Source organism: Xiphophorus couchianus, chromosome 4, assembly GCF_001444195.1.
Source record: "Xiphophorus couchianus chromosome 4, X_couchianus-1.0, whole genome shotgun sequence".
In the NCBI taxonomy this organism is placed as follows: domain Eukaryota; kingdom Metazoa; phylum Chordata; class Actinopteri; order Cyprinodontiformes; family Poeciliidae; genus Xiphophorus; species Xiphophorus couchianus.
The window spans coordinates 21,205,281-21,225,283 of NC_040231.1; the positions used below are offsets into that span (position 1 = coordinate 21,205,281).

A 20,003-nucleotide genomic window follows, 5' to 3' on the forward strand; every position below is an offset into this window, starting at 1 on the left:
TGTTAAATGACACTGCTTAAAAACATTATTGTTCTGTTCACTGTTTTCAAAGATTTGTGCTCAATCCATGAACAAGTTTATTAGAACATTACTGACTCTGCAGGCACTTGACTTGTTTTCCTTTTCTGTAGACATCTGCCCACCCACTGCAGTTCATGGTAATTTTACAGGAGCTGCGAGAAGCCCCATAGTTTAGGTTTAGATGGCCTTTTTACCCAAGCTTTTTTGAAAATATTTCTTTTATTTTTGTTTGTTTGAAAGTTGCAACAGGTATCTCTTTGAGTAGCAGACTGTGCTTGAATCAAAGAAAATAAGTGGGATACTTTGAAACACCCCCAGTACAACTGCAAACCAAAATTGGTCTCCTCAACAGCAGCTTCATAGCAGCAGTGAAAACATCATTGTGTTCTGTTCACTGACTGCAGAGGCAGACAGAGCAGGAAACTCACAGATATCTTCTTCAGCTCTTCCTCAGTGACCGGTACAACAAGTGTCACTTCACTTCAACACTTTCAAGTAACCTTCACTAATAATGGGATTTCCAAAGAGCTCTTTGACAACTAACTGATATTTTATTGGGATTCCTTCGAGTCAGAGCACCAGGAACACACACTGCAAGTAGCATGACTTATAGACAGACAGAAAGACAGACAACTGATCGTGATAAATTAAAATATTTTTTTATTAATCCCAAAGGGAAATTATACAATTATAGTTACTGCTGATGAAAAACTCAAAGTTTAATAAGATAAGGTCAAATTTATTTCTTCGAGCGATACTTAGCAAAGAGACATACCAACATACAGTATGCAAAACAAAAATAATTAAAAAGTATGGATAGTTCAAACATCATAAAAAGACAAATTAAATAAAAAAAAAACATACAAGAACAGGGCATAAAATTAAGACTTCTTAAAATAATTGAAAACAGTTTTAAGTTATACTCTCCAGTTGAACTATTTTTAAGAAGACTTTTGAATTCATTCATGGGAATGTGATGTCACAGTTGTTATGACTTTTTGAAATCATTCTAAGTTACTTTTAGGTTAGATGCAGCGTAAGGAAAAAAAAACAAACTTTTCTACCAACTTCTGACCACATTTTAAAAACACTGAAGAGGAGATGAACATTAGCAGGGAAAAACAAGCAGTTATGGTCTCTAGTTGGGAATTTTAGACTGAAAACAATCAAATCAAATTGTTTTAAGTCTGTTTGTTTTCTTTATCAAAATTTCTTCCGTTTGGAAAACATCACAGCTGCCAGTTTAAAAATGGTTAAAGCTACATAAGAAGGTGCCCACAGGAATTTGAGAAATTTGAGCTTTAAATATTAAATTGACAACATAAACTCATTCCTACATTGTTTGGTATTCACAGTTGACTTTTTTTTTGTTGTTTTTTGCCAGATTTTTCAGGGCAGATTAAATGACCTATTGCATAGTTCATGTTTGTCACCTAGGGCCCACTGATACAAATGCACCAGACGAACCCCCCCGCCCCTCTTTCCATGTCTCTCTTTTTGACTGCCTACTTCCCTCTTGATGGCTCACAGCTCACACAGCTTGCAGGGGATAAGGCCTCAGCCACGTTGCTGTGATGGCAGATGGCAACTGGCTCAAAAAGGTTGGCACGTCATCGGGAAATGTGCTGCGCCAAAGATGTCCTTTTTAATTAAAAGATTTTGATCTGTGGTGAACTGCAGGATGTTCGGGAAAAATGAAAGACAGCATGTGGTCTGGAATTGAAGAAAATGATATGAAATGATAATGAAAAGAAAAATGTGCTCTATGTGTCTCTATACAGTGCATAGTAGATTCTGTTTCAAACTGAAAATTCAGAAAGTTACAGATCCAGTCAGCTTGATGCTGAGTGGGAGGACATTTTGAACCAAAGAAAAAGATGAGAAATTGTCAGAAATTGAGGAAATATAACATGAAAGTAAGTTTTTCCCCATGTGACTTATCCACTTGTGAAAATATGTCAGTTCATCTGACTGAAACTGCCTACTGCACTCTCATAAATTCATTTTTTGCACCTTGATTTAAACTGTATGGCACCACATCTTTATTTAACAACCTCTTAGAGGAAGCTGTCAGTGCTGGTGTTGTGACATTTGTCCAGAGCTTTCTTGGCAGCCACGAGAGACGTGTTTGCCACTGACATTCAGGCTGGGCTGCAGACCTTTAGAGTCAGATGGACATAGGGTGAGTGCTATGCTTTAATCCAGGAGACACCACGGCAGAAGGATAACAATGCAGTGTATGACGGCGCTGTGACCCACCAGAGAAGACAGGAGGGATGGTGGCTCACAGTGCCTCGTCATACAGCACGTGTTTGGCTTTTAACGTGTTTGCACTTGTCTTTGTGAATTAAAGAAACAGTGCCAAGCCATGCTCCAGATCCACTACATAACAAGGTGCATGTCAGGGTAGATCAGTGGGCAGTCCCTGGACCTGTGCAAATAGCGACACTTGAGCTGACTGGTGTGGGTCACAGTGGCCTACCAAGTACCACTGTGTTGTTTTATTGAGGAACAGCTGCTCACATGTGGATTAATCTGCCAGTCTCAGAGATTCATTGATTTGACAGGAGCGGATTTTAGTGTGGCCCCTCTGGAATTGTCTGGGCTGCATTTTACTTTTAAGATGCTGAGCTGAGGCACGCAAAGTTTGCAGAGAAGCACAGAAAGAAGCATGTCTCATCAAAATATACAGAGTGTGTTACTTCAGTTGACACATTGCATTGAATCCTTTGCCCTGTCTGTGACTCATACTCAGTTTGCTCCCTGCAAACCTCCGCTATGCATTATTCCATAAAATCTGTGATATATTTTTTTATTATATTAATGAAATTGATCTACTATAAGTATATTATTAAACAATTTAATACAACATGAATTAAGCGTTTATGTGTAAAAAATGGAAAGTTCTCTCATTCAGTTCTTAAGTAAAACATATACTGTATATTAATGCAATCTACATTCATTTGTAAATGTGTCTGTGTTCACAAAAATACTCATGTATTAAAAACTGGTGTAGATCTGGGAGTAAAAATTGAAAATATTACTTCCACATCTGATTTATGAATACCATGGATTGTTTGACTAGTCCCAGCATATGAACAAACAGGTGTTGATAAAGGTGACATCTAGATTCAGTCACTAAAAACTTATAACTAAACATAGTTTCAGTGGCCTACACAACACAATTTGTGACATGACTGAAATAGACAGTAAAAAGAAGAAACATCTTTCCAATGTTATTGTGACAGGATCACAATCACAGATTATTGGCAATGACATCTGAAGAACAGTTTTTCATACAAATAGTCTCTGCAAATGTTATGTAATATTTTTGCTATTTCAATAGCCTACTTGCAAAAACCATTTAACATTCATTTTTGTAATGTGCTGCATTAGGTCTCTGTATGAGAGCCTTCAGACCCATATTAGTTTATGAAGCCACAGAGCATCAAATTAAACCCAAATTTACAGATGTAAGCGATGTCACACACTTTATGTGATGTTCCTTCAGTTCCTTCAAGCCAGACCCATTTCTGTTTTAGAAACTCAATGCAGCTCTGAAAAGTGGTCAGTCTCTTATAACACTTCTCTTTCCTTCTGTAAGGTCTAGCTATCCAAATGTTCCCACCTTGGAGAACAAATGGGAGTGCCAGGATTCCCTGCTTTAAATGTAGTTTTAGCATGAGTTAGAACTCCTTTAAGACATGTCTTAAAGGACTTCAACTTACTAGTCCCTGATCAATCTGTTTGAACCAAATGACATCGGCTCATATGAACATTTACACACAAGAGGGCCCGCAGTGCAGATGGTTTACATCTCTTTACATGCTTGTCATGATCTTCAGTAGGGTTATTAACTGTTCTGTGAAATGATCAGCAATTAATCACACACTCTGTTCAAAGGTACAACAGCTTTTCTCTTGAGAAATCAGTAACAAAATTCTCAAAAATGTCCTACTTTAAAATCTAAACATTATTATTTTTTTAATCAGTATGTAATCTAGTCAGCTTGTAGACTTAAACCACTCTGCTGAGCTGAAGGTCTATAATGATTGAAATGTGCGTAAAGTCATGCACAATTTAAGAGCTGGTGTTAGATTTTGACCGTGCTCCCGTACATGCTGCACACTCACGGATGAAGTTGATTTTAACTGATTTTGACCAAAGTAAGCAGCTGCTGTCCAAATATCTAAAACCATTGAGAATTTTGCATTGTTACATAGCATATTTTTCATTTCGAATATGCTTATGACATGCTTATGACATTATAATGTCTCAAAACACAGTTTGAACAGCTAGTATGATGTCAGCAGAATACATGTTAGATGTTTTATTTCTTTTTTAGGAAAAGGGATTTAAATTCTCACCAGACTCCAGTATATTTCTTTGCTTATTCCCCACCACTTCACCAGGTCTTATTAAATTCACACTTGCCAACAGATAAACAAAGTGATAGCACCTATCACACATTGGCTTTCATTTCAGCAGAGTAAACAATGTCGGGGATCTGTTAGCACCTTCCACAGAAACCCACAGGAGTATTTTCTGCTCTGGCACCCTTCTGATAAAGTCATGGCTATGTTTAGACACCTACAATTACTCAGTTAGGGTCAGGTCGCCTTTGTGATCACAGAAAGCAGTACATTTTCAGAGATCTCAATTTGGTAAAACATTTCTCTGTTTCTTCCCAAATTATTGTCTTCCTTACTATATATGCTTTATTTTGTAAATGAGCGTGGAATTTAAGTTCAGATTGAATGCCACATTTAATGTCTTTTAAGCATCTATATTAAAAAGAGGCAAGTGAAAAATTTGTTGCTGACTAATCACCGTTTCCTATTCACTGTTTATATATACAGTGTATACTGTATATATACTCTATATATACTGTATATATATATATAGAAGCAAACACATATAACACACATATCACAGCATATACTGTATGTCTTAACCATACTTCTTTTTTTGACTTGTACCAGCAATAATAATATGTCAACCGTTCCAAGAACTTATTGAAGTTTTATTCAGCAGTTTGTAAACCAGACACATGTTTCTTTTGGAGGCAGATGGTAGTCTTATTTGCACTGTGACAGATTCCTCATATTCCCATTGACACTAATGGCTGTGGAATGGTGTGCAGATGTTGGGGTAGCAATAGAGTCTAACAGACTTGTCCAATCAGTGCCATGCAATGCAACCTGTCACAATAATTATGACAGAACTATTGAGACGATTCTTTAACAACAGACTCTCTGTCCCACCACTGTCCCCCCTGATTGGCCTTGGTAGCTTACAAAGTCATTGTCATTTCTCACAACTTCATTACTTGGTGGCACAAAAGCAATTTCCAATCTCTATGCTCTTCCCACTCTGTTGCTCCTAAAGGGAGTTCACACCATATGTGCATGACAACACCTTGTCAGAGACAAGGTGAGACCATCCAGCAGTGTCTTCTAGAGTTGGCTTTTATCAAAACACAGAGCATTTTCTTTTCACAAATTATTTGTCTTTGATATGATCTGTGGTGCAATTCTGTGAGTAAAATGGCTCCTTACTGCAGCCTCTAAGAAATGTGATCTGAATTGCTTGATCGCTCATTTCACTGACTGACTTTCTTTAAATGTGCAGAAAGTAACATTTATTTTAAAAAAAAGTTATCTTTTTTACATATTTGTTAAAAATCCCACTGATGTAACGGTATGGATTGAGATTAGATAATCAGTGAAAAAATCAAGCACTTCCACCTCCTTCAATGCTACTTTACTATCTTCAGAAATGTATCACTCCTGGTCAGAAACAACCAATCAGAGCCAGGAGGATTATTTTAGTGCTGTCAATCATTCTCATGTATGTGCTGCTCAATGTTCTAATGGTGGAGAAGCAATCTACTGTTACAGGAAAACTGTTTATCTGTCATCATCAGTGCCCATACTAACTAGCTTAGTGTCAATGACAAACTCTGCTGTCGGGAAGAAACTGTAGTGTAGTAGAGAGGGGAGGGTGTGAGGAGCGTGTACACAAGAATCGCACAACTGCAATTCTATCTTTTAAGTTAAACAAATTTGTCATAATTTGTTGCTTTCAGAGAAAGTGCAGTGTCCCCAGTTGATCTGTAGTTATTTTAAATAAAAAATATGTTTATCCGACTCATTAATTTTGCGTCAAAAATACTTAAGCTCTCCACAAAAGTGAGAGTGAATGATTCTGTTGATAAGAACAAACTTTCCAAACAAACTGTACAGTTATCACGTCACTTGAGCATTAGATGAGTAAATTTCAGTCTAAATCTGTGGATCTGTGGCACCTCACTTGTAAGGCCGTCTATTGGCCTGCTGGGCAATATTCTCTCTGCTCAACTGTAAATAAATGGTAACACGATTATCAGATTATCTTTCATTCATAGTGATGAGATGATGAGAAGAATAACTTGAAGATAATCATGTTAGAAAGCTCCACCTTAATGCTATGTTTTAACTGACAAAACCCAGGGGTAATTAGTCCTTGTTTCATTTTCAGTATTAAATATACTTTTTATCCCATATTTCTGCAGATTATCTCAAAAGAAAGACTCTGAGATCTAAATATAAGTGGATGAGCTCTCACTGGAAAACTTCTGTTAGTAAATCAGCATTCTTTACCTTAATTATCTCTTAAAATCCTTATCAAAGTAATACAAAAGCATTTCTTGTTGTGCATAGTAGAATGTTTAAACTCTTTTCGAAAGAAGCACTTGTTTTCTTCAAAGCAAACATGGTGATTGGCATGCATTTGCTTCTGTTGGTCTCTCCAAATGCGGCGACAGCACCTGCATGTTCCTTCTGCTTGTCTGTTAGTGTCTTGTCCATTTTTTTCTCTCCGTCTGTTTAATCTGAGTCTGTCTCTCTGTTTTCTTGGTGTTTGTTTTTTTTCTCCATTGTTGGCATTGTCTTTGGCTTTCTTTACAGCCTGTCTTCTTTCTATTTGCTCTGTTCATTTTCTTTTTCAGCGTACATGCTGCAAATAGGAAATTATTCTCAGTTAAAACCGAAACTTGTGTTTGAATTGTTTGCTTATGTGCTCAACACCCATTTTTTTATAAATGTCTAAAACTTCACCTCTAATTTTTTATGCTAAACTATGTGGTAGATGTTTCCCACATTGTTTACTAAAAGTCAATATCACAGATTAAATATGTTTACATATTCTAGCTGTACTTTTGTCTCATGGATGTAAATTGTTTGGAGATTATTTTTCAACAGGATTTTAAAACAACATTTTTAATATGTTAAGAAATAGCAACAATCATTTTTCATCTGAACTTAATGGTCTGAAGCCCTAAACGAACTGCAATTAATAGTATTGGTTTTGATCATTATATCAATTATGCTTAAGACGTAATTAATTAACACAGAATTTTAAAAGTTAATCAACATTAGTTGTCACCACAGTAACAATGGCATATTGATGCTAATTTTTCATTAAACATTTATTTTTCTTCATTTTCAACTGGTTCTGTGTTTTGTATCATTCATCAAACTGTGACAATGGCACAGGTTTGATTCTTAGCTCTTATTTACTGCAAGTTTCCTCTCTCAGGGCAAACCCAGCTTGCACATCATAATAAAATGTTTACCTTCTATTACTGGAGCCATGCTGGAACCTTAAATATTGCTGTCTGTGCCCCTTATTTTCAACCCTGTGCAGAATTCAATGACGTTTTGCTGTTTATTGGTGCTGCTTCATAATTTTTCAATATAGGAAATATTCCTTGAAAAGGTTCTGTTGTACACAAAACAAGGTTTCTTTCGCTCAGTATTGTGTGTTTTCTAGGCACATAGTGCCATTTTATAGTATAATAGGCGCTTTTCCACTAGAACGCCTCTAACTGGTACAGTCCCGGTCCGCCTCGGCCGGATTCATTTTTCATTAGCAGATCCATTGTAGCTCTGCATGGCTGTCATCAGATTTGTGTACCTACTTTAGGGATAGCACTAGCCACACGAATACTGTGTGGAAGCAATTTGATTGACAGCTGACTGCATTCATTGATTGGCTTATGATTATTTCACAGAAAACTCCACACAACATTCTTGTTTAGCTGTGGATTGCAGACATGCTGTCTGCTTTCAGGGAGCTGCTCAGTGCGGAGGAGCGTAATTATGGTCAGTGGAAGGAACAGATGCGTTAAGTTTTGGACTGTGATGTAGCAGACCTGCAAGCAGCTCGTGTCTGAGAAACAGGCAGCAATAAAGAAGAGAGAAACGATGCCGCTGTGGTCAGCATTCTTGTCAGAGCTGCAGTTTTGCACCGACCTCTGTGATACACCAAACTACCTAATATTAGCTTGGTGTGATGTGAATTTTATTTTTCATTTGTATTTCTGTTTTTGAATAAAGTTCAGGTTTGGCTATTCATTTACATATTTTGACTACATTACACAAATCCAAAAAGGTTGCACACCAAAACAATAGTGACAAAATGTAATTATATTTACACATATAGCAAAAAATAATCAGCTGATCTGAGTCTTTATATTTCTGTTTGGGCCAGCAATGAAATAATATAAGACAAAATTAAATATCTGGGTTTATGTGGGTAAATTACAACCACAACCTCCAGGTTCTTCATTGCCGGATGTCCCTGCAAACATCAGCAGAGTTAACCACTCTACTGCATGCTCAACCACAATAGTTAGAAACAGATCCAAGGGAGACACCACTGGTTTAGAACTAAACCGCACATTAACTGCTCAGAGTGCAAATTGTCAGTGGACAAGTACCTAAAGTTACCTTCAGTTGTTATGAAATGCTATATATATCAAATATGACTTAAAATAATTTTTTCTTCCTGATGTAACGCCTTGAAATTGGGCCTCTGTTGCTTTAAGAACTCCTTGCAATGCACTGAGAAGTGGGTCAGATGAGCTCAGCAGATGCACAGTTCCACCAGGTGTTTGGTAATTGCTGCTGGCGAGTCTGAGAGCTGAGCAAAGGAGTCATGGGGGAGGCCTGCTCTGTGAGGCAAATGCCTGAAAACTGCAGCTCTGAGGAGGAGCTCTGCCTCGAAGGCGGTGCTTCATCCACTCAAGCCTTTTGCAGAGCTTAATGGTTGCCACTGGACATTAAAGATTTCTAAAATATGCATGAAAGAATCAGGGCAAAGCTACTTACATGTATGTTTTTGATGAGAGACGAACATCATAACATGATGTAAAGCTCCAAATAGTACATTTTACATAATACTGTCCCTTTGAGGTGAGATAAAAATGCTGAATAGCCTATCGAACAGTGTGGACAGAAGGGCTTAAGTACAGACTGGAGGTAGAAATTGGAAGTTTGAGACAAGGTGCTGCATTTCAAAATGCTTTCCATTTGAGAATCCATGCAAATGCTAACACAAACACAATAATCCATCCCCGATAACAGGGGGAATAATATACTGACACTGTGAATAAACAATTTATATCAAATGTTGCAGCTATTTTTGAAAAATGGAACTGCCCCCATTGGAAATATAGAGCAACATTGTGGTTATTTATTCAATATTTTTTAGTAATTATATTCCAGTATAAAATAATGGATGGAGTGTTGGAACTGGCACCTTTCAGACATATTTGTTGTTTGCATTTTATTGTCTGTTTATTTATTAATTTAAACCCTTCATAATACAACCATTAAAAAAAAATCATATATATATATATTTTTGGGTTTGTGTAACAATATCTGGAACCTGTTTCATGAATACATTGGCAATGTCAGTTCAGCCCAAGAAAACCTGTTTGTGAAAATAACCCATATGTTAACTGCTCTCCCAGAGATATTAACAATTTAGAAACACACGAAACGGTTGATGACATGCAGCGATGGAATTGACAACCAGCGGCTGAGTTTAATGGCCTTCACACAATACACTGCGTGATGTCAGTGACAGATTGCAAATGCTAAAGTTGCTTCATTTGATCCCTGTTCCTTAGATCCGAGAAGCAATGAAAGTCAATACATTAACAGCGCTCTTCTGACTTGCCTTTATCGTTCTCTCTGCATTGGCCTTATCTTGTCTCATTCCACACTTTTTTCCTCTTATCATGCAAACATATGTGCACACAGGTGGTCTGGTCATTGCATCAATAAAATCAAAGACAACATGAAATGTTAAAAACAGAGAGAATGGAAGAATGAGGTTGGCTGTAGTGTCACCGCAGAGCCTCAGATGTTGCCATGGAGCTACAGAAGAGCACTAATGTGTTTCGTTATGCAGTTCACTTTTAACTTTCTGTTTTTCTTATTTTATTTGTGGGGTATTTTTATGACTAAGGCTTTGTGTTGTTTGTGTCTGTTATTTTTTTTTTTTTATTTTCCCACAAACTAACAAAAACCTAATCAGTCTTATAACATCTACAAACAAACAAATAAAAAAAATAAAAAAACAAACTCATGTTTACATGATGTGTGTGCAGTTTGCAGACATATTTATTTCTTGACAACATAATTTGACCTGATATTTTTCAAATTGCTTCTCTTGGATGTGCACAACCATATGTTAATATTTATTGCCTGTGTTCCATGGCTTCCTTTTTTCTTTATTGTCATATTTTAATTGCTCAGATTATCAGAAAAGGGGGTAACAAAGTAGCTTAAACAAAAGGTAGTTTTTAAATTATTATTATTTTATTTAAGAAAGGGATAAGAGCTATATATTGAAATATACGCCCGATGTAAAACATTAATTGCTTCTGTTGTTAAATCATGAATTAACTGCGATTTACCAAATATTTAGAGGTCAACATCATTAGTCACCCCTAAGCCACATTAGCTCCAAACTTAAGCTCACTTAAATCAAATCTGTTTGGCAGATCTAAAATGAAATACGTCATACCTAGGTTAAAATACATTTCATGAGTGGCAAAAGTACCAAAATTACTCACAACAGTTTATCCACAAGTGACCCATGAGGTTGCAACAAACCCCACAGCTTTAAAAGCACTGCATGCCTGAGCAAAGTTCAGTGTTCATGCTTCAACAAAAGGAAAGAGTTGAGCTGATGTCTTCTGGTTTCTCCAGCTTCCGCACAAAGTCCAAAAACTTAACTAATAGGTTAATGTGTTACTTTAAAACGCCATAAGTGCTGAATGTGGGCGTGCGCATGGCTGTCTTTCCAGTCTATCTGTATGTTGTCCTGTGATGAACTGGCAACTATAAACCATCAATGACTGTTAAAGATAGACACCATCCTGCTACACCCCTGCAAATCTAAGCTGGCATAGACTATAAGTGAATGCATCTTTGTCCAATGCAAAGACCTGTTTGATGATCTGAAACATTTAAATTAGACAAAAATATGTAAGGAGGAAAATACTTTTCAACAGCACCACACATATAGTGGATAGCTGGGCGGTTCCTCTTTGACCGAACCTATTTCAGCCTTCACACAAACACGTACCGCAGCAGTCTCTAGAGTGTGTTGGACAAAATCTAAAGTCAAGCATGAATACAGAGGATGACAGGCCAATTATCAGATGCACTCTCTGTTGTGCATCTTCTCCTCTAACAGGAAGCAGATGTGAGAATCCTGTCACTTTCACTAAAGTTGCTACAGTGACAGGGACCGACAACAAAAGGCACAGCTTTCACTAGGAATTGAGACGGACAGAGTCATAAACCCAGTATTGTCACAGAGTTTATCTTTTAGGTTGTCACTTTTCAAGCTTTGGAGGATCCAAAAGTGGAAAACTGAGGATATATGTCAAAAACTTTGTCTTTTCAATTTTGGGATTTAAATGTCTGATATTAATTTCACAATTTCTCCATTTTAACAGGAAAGGTCCTAAAATGACTGAATGAGTCCTAACAAAGAGCTTGTGTTTGCTTTGCAGGTGAATGTAGTGCCAGCTTGTGTCAGAGCCTTGACCCAGATGCTCTACTGTCCGTACTGCCGTGGCATGCCTGGGCTGAAGCCCTGTCACAATTATTGTTACAATGTCATGAGGGGCTGTCTCGCAAACCAGGCGGATCTGGATGCTGAATGGAACCTGTTCATTGGTAAGATTCAAATTAATTGCACTTCTGCCTGTTTTTTCCTTTTCCAGTTGTCTGTTTCTTTGTTAAGTTAAGCTTTTTTTCAAAGTGCGCATATTTCTGCCCATGTCCTGTAGTCAAGGGAATCGGGAGGATGTGCTCTGTTCAATTTAGCTTTAGAGGATTTGCAGAGACAAAACTGAAATCTTATTTGTGCAAACATTTCCTTTTTTTCTGTCTGAAATGTTGTTTGCTATTGCTGGAACCCTGGCATGGTGTTTAAAGCTTTGGTCCCTGCTGCTTGGGATTGATAAAGGAGAGCAGATCCTAGGCAAACACATTTTCTATAGCATTTCCAGCTGAGCTTGGTGAGTAATATAGCACTTCACTTTAGCTGTAAGTAGCTGGCTGCTGTAAGCTCTCCCGTTAAATGGATACCAGGGATGCACATAGAGTGCTCCCTCTGGATCCTTTGTAGACCAGTGCTTTATTTGTTATGTACCCCAATCTCATCCTCCCACCCACACTGACGCTTTTTTTTTCTTTCTTTTCTTTTTTTTTTTAAATGGGGCGACGTTTTTTAAGACACATCCCCAAAGACTGTGTCAAGTGAAGTGCACTTCTAAGCTGTTGGCTGTTTTGTGACAGGGCCTGTCATTTGAAAAGTCGTCAGATGACTTACCGTTTGTTCTCCTCGATGGCAAATCTGAAGTCTCAGATCAACAAGGGTCCTTGTGCACTGAATGAGATGTCTCACAGCTTTATGACATGTGTTAAAAAGTTTGTGTCTTGTTTGGTGTTGAAGAAGCAAATCAACTGTAACAAAGGGAAAATGTGCCTGACAGTAATGGAAAAGCTGTTGTTGCAATTTAATGAAAAAAAAGAAATTGTGTTACTGGTGTTGCCATTATACAGAATTAGAATTTGACTTGAATTCTGCTCTCACTAAAGACATTTGAAATATAAATTAGACAAAAAATATGTTTTTATTTTGGATATTTTTATAGCATGCTTTTACCATTTAAGCTTTCAGAAGGATCACTTTAAAAATACTTACTTTTACCAATAAAAGCTAGAATTTGGTGTCAGTTGACATTTTTTTATTCATTATCAGTTGCTGGAGAATTTTGACTTGCTTACAGCTTGGCTCAAAAGATTTATTGATTTCCCTTTTACCAACAACCTCCAAACCCATCACAGGTCAGTTCTCCTCACTGAAGCACATCTTTGCATTATAGAAATCTATGGATTGAGCTTGTACACTGTCTGTCATTGTCATCTCAGGAATCAAATATTGGAGAAGATTTCTTAGGGTACTAAGCTTTTAATTTTCTCATGACCCCCTGTTATCATTTACCAAAGGACTTTGCTTGTGGTAAAATGTCAATAACGGCAAACAGGAGAATGATTATTTTTTTATTTTTTCATTTGACTGAAAGTCAACACGGAGAACGCAATGTATATTAATCTCTTTAAATCGAACTAAAGTAATGTTGACTCCTCCATTTATAACTAAAAGTTTAAACCAAACTGTTTTTCTGCACAACATATTAAAGATCCATGTTAATCTTATGTCCAAATTTTATTTATCAATCTAGTGATGAATAAATTCCTTTTATTATTAATTATAATTAAAGAAATTCCACTTTATGATTGTTATTGTATGTTTGTGTTTTATTCTAGGTTTTGACCTTAAAGAATAGGGAACATTATTTTTTTCAAGATATGTACTTTCAACAAATTGAACGTCTGTCGTCGCACCTAATTCTGTTCTATATATACATATATATATATATATATATATATATATATATATATATATATATATTCGTGTGATTATATTATATTATATTATATATATATATATATATATATATATATATATATATATATATATATATAATGAACTTGAAGTGCAACTGTCACATCACAATGACTGACACAAATATTCCAGGTGCCCAGAGACACCTGACAGACATACAGCAGACATACAATTTAGAGTAAAAATGTCATTGTCTGCCTTGTACGTTTGCCTAATCTGTGAGTTCTATGATTTTCTTTTGTTGTTGTTTAATTGTTTTTTTTTCCAATTCAATTACTTTTTTTATACTCAAATGTTTCTGTACTTATTGTTGAGAACTCCATGTTTTGCACTTTAGGCACAATTCTAACCTGAAAATATCTACCCATCGTGTAGTGTAATATAATAAATTTTAACAGTTCAATGGAAAAAAACATAAAAAAAAAAAAAAACACTTATAAGATTATGTTTTGTAAAATTCTGCAAATTATGTGATGGGTCTTTAAGAGTTTTTAAAATAAAAAAGAATAACAGTGGTCAATACTTTGCTCCTTCAGAGTTTCTCGACAGTCTTCTCTTCATGGGCTAAATAGACTTTAGAAGCTTTAATGCTTCAATGTTCTAACAACACTTTTTGAAACATTCAGGGTGTTGTCCTTTATTTCTAAAGATCTGTCTGACTTGCCTCAAAAAAGTAAGCACCACTCTTAACATGTTTTCTCTGTAATTCCAATTAATTAGACATGAACAAAGCTCATTTCTTACAAAACTTATTTCAAGAGCTGTTCTACTCTACAAACTGAACTACGTGTTTTGAACATTGTAACAATTCTTGTTATAGCAATATGCTGTGTTTTACTCTCATCTCCCCCACTAAAATGAACAAGCACTAGGAAAAGATTTGCCTTTCAGTCTGTGCACTATCCAAATCTGAAAATTGAAAATTGCTCTAGACACAATCATCTAAAAAATTAATAATAACAATCAAATGTAGAGAGGAACCTAATGTTGAAATAAACATGCATTTAGTATGCTGGCATGTGATAGAACCCAAATGCTTTTGTTGACCATCAGTTCTACTGAAATCTTAAAACATAAATCCAATGGAAGGGGGAAAAGTGAGCTGTGCACAAAACTGACAGAGAACAGGCTGCAGTAACAGGATATCAGCTGAATCTGACAGAGAATGAAGAAAACAGTGAAGTCAATTCATACTAAGAGAGGTGATTTGACAGAGGGATGCAGGTGAGAGCAGAAGGTGATGTGACAATCTAGAGTCGAGATGTGGGCACCTAAAGATTTTCACACTTTTTTAAGGTTTATGGGTGTGGAGATAGATTCTGCTGTTGTGCTTGGTTGTTAGTAACAAACATTATTAACTTGGAAATATACTTAAATGTCAAAGTTGCAACTTTGCTGATTAAAACTAGCAAAATGACTTGTGCAGCTGCCTTTTATGCACATTTATTTATGTATTTTTTTGTTACTTAGAATGAGGAACACAATGATTAGGAAGACAAACTTGTCCACCTTATCACAATATTATACTTAACAATTTAGCTAATAAATATCAAACTATATAGAAATTAAGGTATCTTCTCTTGAGTTTAATAGGCTATTTATAGCCATGGTTATCGAGAGACACCAACATGATTATTAGTTGCTTAGCTTAGAAAACCAAAAAGTTGAAGAGATTAATATGACATTGTCCCTGTTTCTTTTTTGTTTCAGTATCATTATCCTTAAAGTGATTGCTTATGTTAAAAATGACCAAATGAAGAATTAGAAAATGTTGTGACTAAAGCTTGAAAATCATTTTATACATGTAATTCAACAGTATTTGTTGCTATTTGTTTGCCACAATGCACTGAAATAAATGCAGAATTATTAGGCACAACAGGGGCATTGCTGCTGCAATTACTACATCTGCTGTTTGTCTATAGCTATTTATATTTACATCCACTGAAAGAAAAAGACATCATATAATAATATACTGTATATAATATAATAAAATATAGTATAGAACATACAACAGCTTAAGAGACTCAGCTCTGTGAAACAAATTTTATTTCTTGCCATAAACAATGATAAACATGCATACTGGAATGCTGGGAATTTGCTGAAATCAGTGCAAGGGTTGGCCTCAGAAAATGTTAGTTGACTGAGCTTCTGTTTGTTTTTCTTTTCATATAGTTATGTAGCATATTCCCATATTTGTTGCCAATGAGCGCCCTACTCAGTTTAACTCTGTCGATGTAATTAATCCTAATCAAATCAAACTCGCATATTGTTAGTACTACATTACACTGATTTGCCACAGTAAAACACCCCCTTGATTGTGTTACAAATATACGAGCGTAAATCTCCATAGCTGCATAATTTAATTATATTCTTCAATACTATTTTAAAAATAATCATACAAAATACAGTTCCTTTGGCAGAATCAACACTGATTACATTGAGCTTGTGGGCTGCAGTCTAATGCTTATTTATTTGCCCACCACATAATAATGTTTAGCCTAAAAACAAAAGACTAATTGCATTCGTGCAACAGTAGTATTTTGAACTCCTGGCAAGAGGGGAAAAAATAATGCACTGTAGATACTAATGTATCATTCACAGGCATAACATTGTACATCGAGTTTTATTTGTGAATACCTTTGCTGAACAGTGCACCATCAGTGTTCAATTAGAAAAAGAAAAGTTGAAGCAAACCCTTGTTTTTATACCTCTTGGCTTAATAAAATAACTGAAACTGTAGTCGTTAATGCTATTAACATTTCATGTCTTGAAACTAGTTTGAAACTAACAAAATGTAACAAGCTTACTTACTAATGCCTCACTTTGAATTAAATTGCTGCATAATGATTGGCAGTGGCACTCTGAGTAACACAAGGTAAGCCTTTTTCAGAGGAATTAGGAAGGCACTTGTCTGGGCTAATGCCGCCTGCTTCAGTTAAAAGTCATTTATATGGGCCGACACAAACGGCCAACCCGAGTATGCCAACATACCTATAGAGAATAAAAATGATGTCCATGTCTTACTTTTTACATTATGAAAATAATCCATAAATATTTTTTCTAAGCCTACATCAATAGAAACATTTAAAATATGATTTGTTTTTACATTTGTGTAATCATTTGCATGGGTGCAATGATTCATATGTATGAAAATCCTTCAAGGTTTGTTTTTTTTCATGCGACATCATTTTTAGGATTTCTTCATTTTTATTTTCTCAAAATTATAACTGTACTCTCCCAGTGTTCTGTGTGTGTGGAGTTCTTCTTATACAGACTCCAAACAAGAATAAAAATGAATGAAAACAGTTGGTTAGGTTAGCCAGCTCCTGGCTTCGGAAAAAAATCAAGCATTTAGAGATAGTGGTTTCTCATACAAGCTAAAATCTTTCACAGATTTTGAGCTATGAGGTAATGGAAGTAAATTCTGGTTATGCTGCTGAGATCGCAGCCATTTGTTTTAAGCCACACAGGTATTTTCTCCTATAAGTTTAGACCTACAGGGTCAGTCATAAGATACAGTTGGTCGATGACACTTTGATACACTGCTTTTTTTTTATTTTCAAGGATTTACAATGCATCAAATACTCTCTATCATTATTAGAGCAAAGCCTAATGTTGCTCTAACACAATATATAGTCTGTGCTGTGCTAGGGTGAAGCGCAGAGTGCACTCTCACAAATAGCATCCGAGTTTGTTACTGGTTGCAGGGAGACTGAAAAGATACAGAGGAAGTAGCTTGAGTTCCCCAGCTGCAGAGCTGAATGCAGAATGTCTCTGTCAAGCAATTCCTTAAAAGCCCAGGCAGCCGGTTTACCGATAAGGATGGGAAATGGGAGCTGCTAAAAGTTGTTGGTTTTTTAATGTTGTGGGTTTGGAGAATTCAGGCTTGTTTTGGTCTAGTTCAGATCCTGAAACTGTACTCTATACTTCAAGCTGAGAAGGGATTGATTTGGCAGTCTGTTAGTATTTTGGTGGGAATTGCTTGAAAATTCCTAAAATTACAACTTCTCTATCCTGATCACTCAATAGATTTTGGATTGTTTGTTCAAATACAGTGAGAGCCATTCTCCTAAACTTCACCTCTTGTTAATGAAAGAGAAGTAAAACCTGGTGACTTATCTATTCTGGAGAAGTTGAATGTCTGGATCTACCTGGTATAGCACATCTAACATCCAAAAACTAAGGAATGTGGCTACTTTAATTTGATTAGAGGATTGAACATGCCTCTTTGGATAGATTGAGACATTTAGTGTTGGACGTTAAGGCTGTATGTGCATGCACAGGAATTCAATAAAACAACCTACTGACAGTATATGTAAATATATTTAAATATTTACAAATATGTAAATATTTACAGTAAATGTAAATATTGCTAACTACAGCTACAAAAGCCATGATTCCTCATACTGACAACAGTGCTAAGAGTTAACTTGGTTTTGTTCAAACAGTGGCTTCACATCTCCTAACCATGGTCTGAAGGCCAAAGCAAGAAAGATTAAGCCTAATTTAGAAACCAACATAGTTGTTAAAATTATAATGTGCAATGGACATGAGGAGAATGGTGGATAGAAAGGTTCAGAGAAAAGAAAAATCAAGTTAAATGGAATAATGTCATTGTCCTGAAACTGTCAGCAGCAGCAAGACATACCTAATGTTCATGGGGACATCAGATAAATGTCACAAAATGTTTATTTTGTAAAGTTACTGCATGTATTTCATGAACTTTTATTTTTTAACTTTTTTATTTCAGGCTCCTTTTATTTCATGTTATTATATTTAGAGGAGGGGTGGGGTTTTCTCTGTGGATCAGGTGTAGCTAGAATGAAGCACTTGGCAGAGTGAGTTCACATCTGTTTCACACAAACTAGTTCTCCAACCTTAATGACAACAAGAAACAAACACTATTTTGGCAACAATTTGCAAGAGTTATATGTATGTACAATAATCTGTATACAACAAATTGTTTACCTTTGTGTTAATCTTGTTAACTATGTAATTACTTAATAATTAACTATACAACATCAGCTTTTTAGGCCCTCAATGTAATCTTTTCAGAGCAGAACAAGAAAGAGAATCCAGAAAAAGTCATAATATTCTGAGCAATAAGGCATGAATAATTTAGGTGGTGTTTATTTTGCTCTTCCAATATCTCGAATATCTGTTTGAATAAAAACTCCAATATACTTTAAAACTTCATATTAAAAAAATGATTCAAACTTGATCTTCAAATTATCCATAGTGGAAAGGGATTTAACTCATTCATGAGGAGATGAAATATGTGACTGATTTTAGGCAAACTTACTTTTCTCATCCACTGCTCTCTTTCTGAGCATATGGGTCAACATCAAAATTATATTCATGTTAGCATGCAATATAATTGTAGGAGCAGAAATACTGTTGGTATTTTTTTTTTTAAATTGAAGCAATTATATGTTATATATTTCAAAATCTTTGTTTTATAGTTTTATTTTAATGCCACAATTTTTGGAAACTTTTTTTTTTTTTCATTTTTGAATGTTATCATACAAGAATATTATAGCACAACATACCTACTGCACACAAACATACAAACTCCAAAAAGTTTGTGTGTGTTTCCCTCTGATTAGATGTGTCGGGGTGTTGTCACAGAGTGCTGCGCCGAGTTAAAATTATTCAAAGTTCAGCACAGTGTGCGCGCTCCTTATGTTCGCTCTTGTGCTGTGTGCAGCTCAGTGCAGCACAAATCCAATCTGCCATTGGACAACACATAGAAGAGAATAGATTTGGAAGCAGAGCACAGTATTCACCATATGCAGTGTTATAGCAGATTAAGAATAGATGAGGCTTCCCACCAATTGACAAAGAAGAGATGACATTCCATCCCAATTACATAGCAGTCCGTGACTGCTTACAAAATAACATAAAAACAAATGGACACATGCACAGCAACAAGATATAAATCTTAATGCTAATATTTAAAGCTACAGCCTTTATAAGCATTGACAAAGCAGGAGTTAGGACTGTGCCAGAGTTGTCCTTATTCATGACATCTCTGCATCACTGAAGCAGTAAAAACCTTTAGTATACCTTATATAGAGAGCTATTCTTGAAAAGAAGAGTGATTATAGCATCTGTGCCATATATTTAAAGGAACAGTCACTGTCGGGTATTTTACGCTATGTAAA

General features: G+C 35.8%; 1 protein-coding gene across 2 annotated transcripts in view; it reads left to right on the top strand.

Moving 5' to 3' along the window:
* The window catches only part of LOC114143403 (glypican-6-like), a 150,773-nt gene that overhangs the window by 69,993 nt on the left and 60,777 nt on the right, over positions 1-20,003 (top strand). For both annotated transcript variants that reach the window (XM_028015391.1, XM_028015390.1), the window contains exon 4: positions 11,876-12,041. In XM_028015391.1, the coding sequence (XP_027871192.1) occupies positions 11,876-12,041 (166 nt within the window). The remainder of the gene's footprint in view (positions 1-11,875; positions 12,042-20,003) is intronic.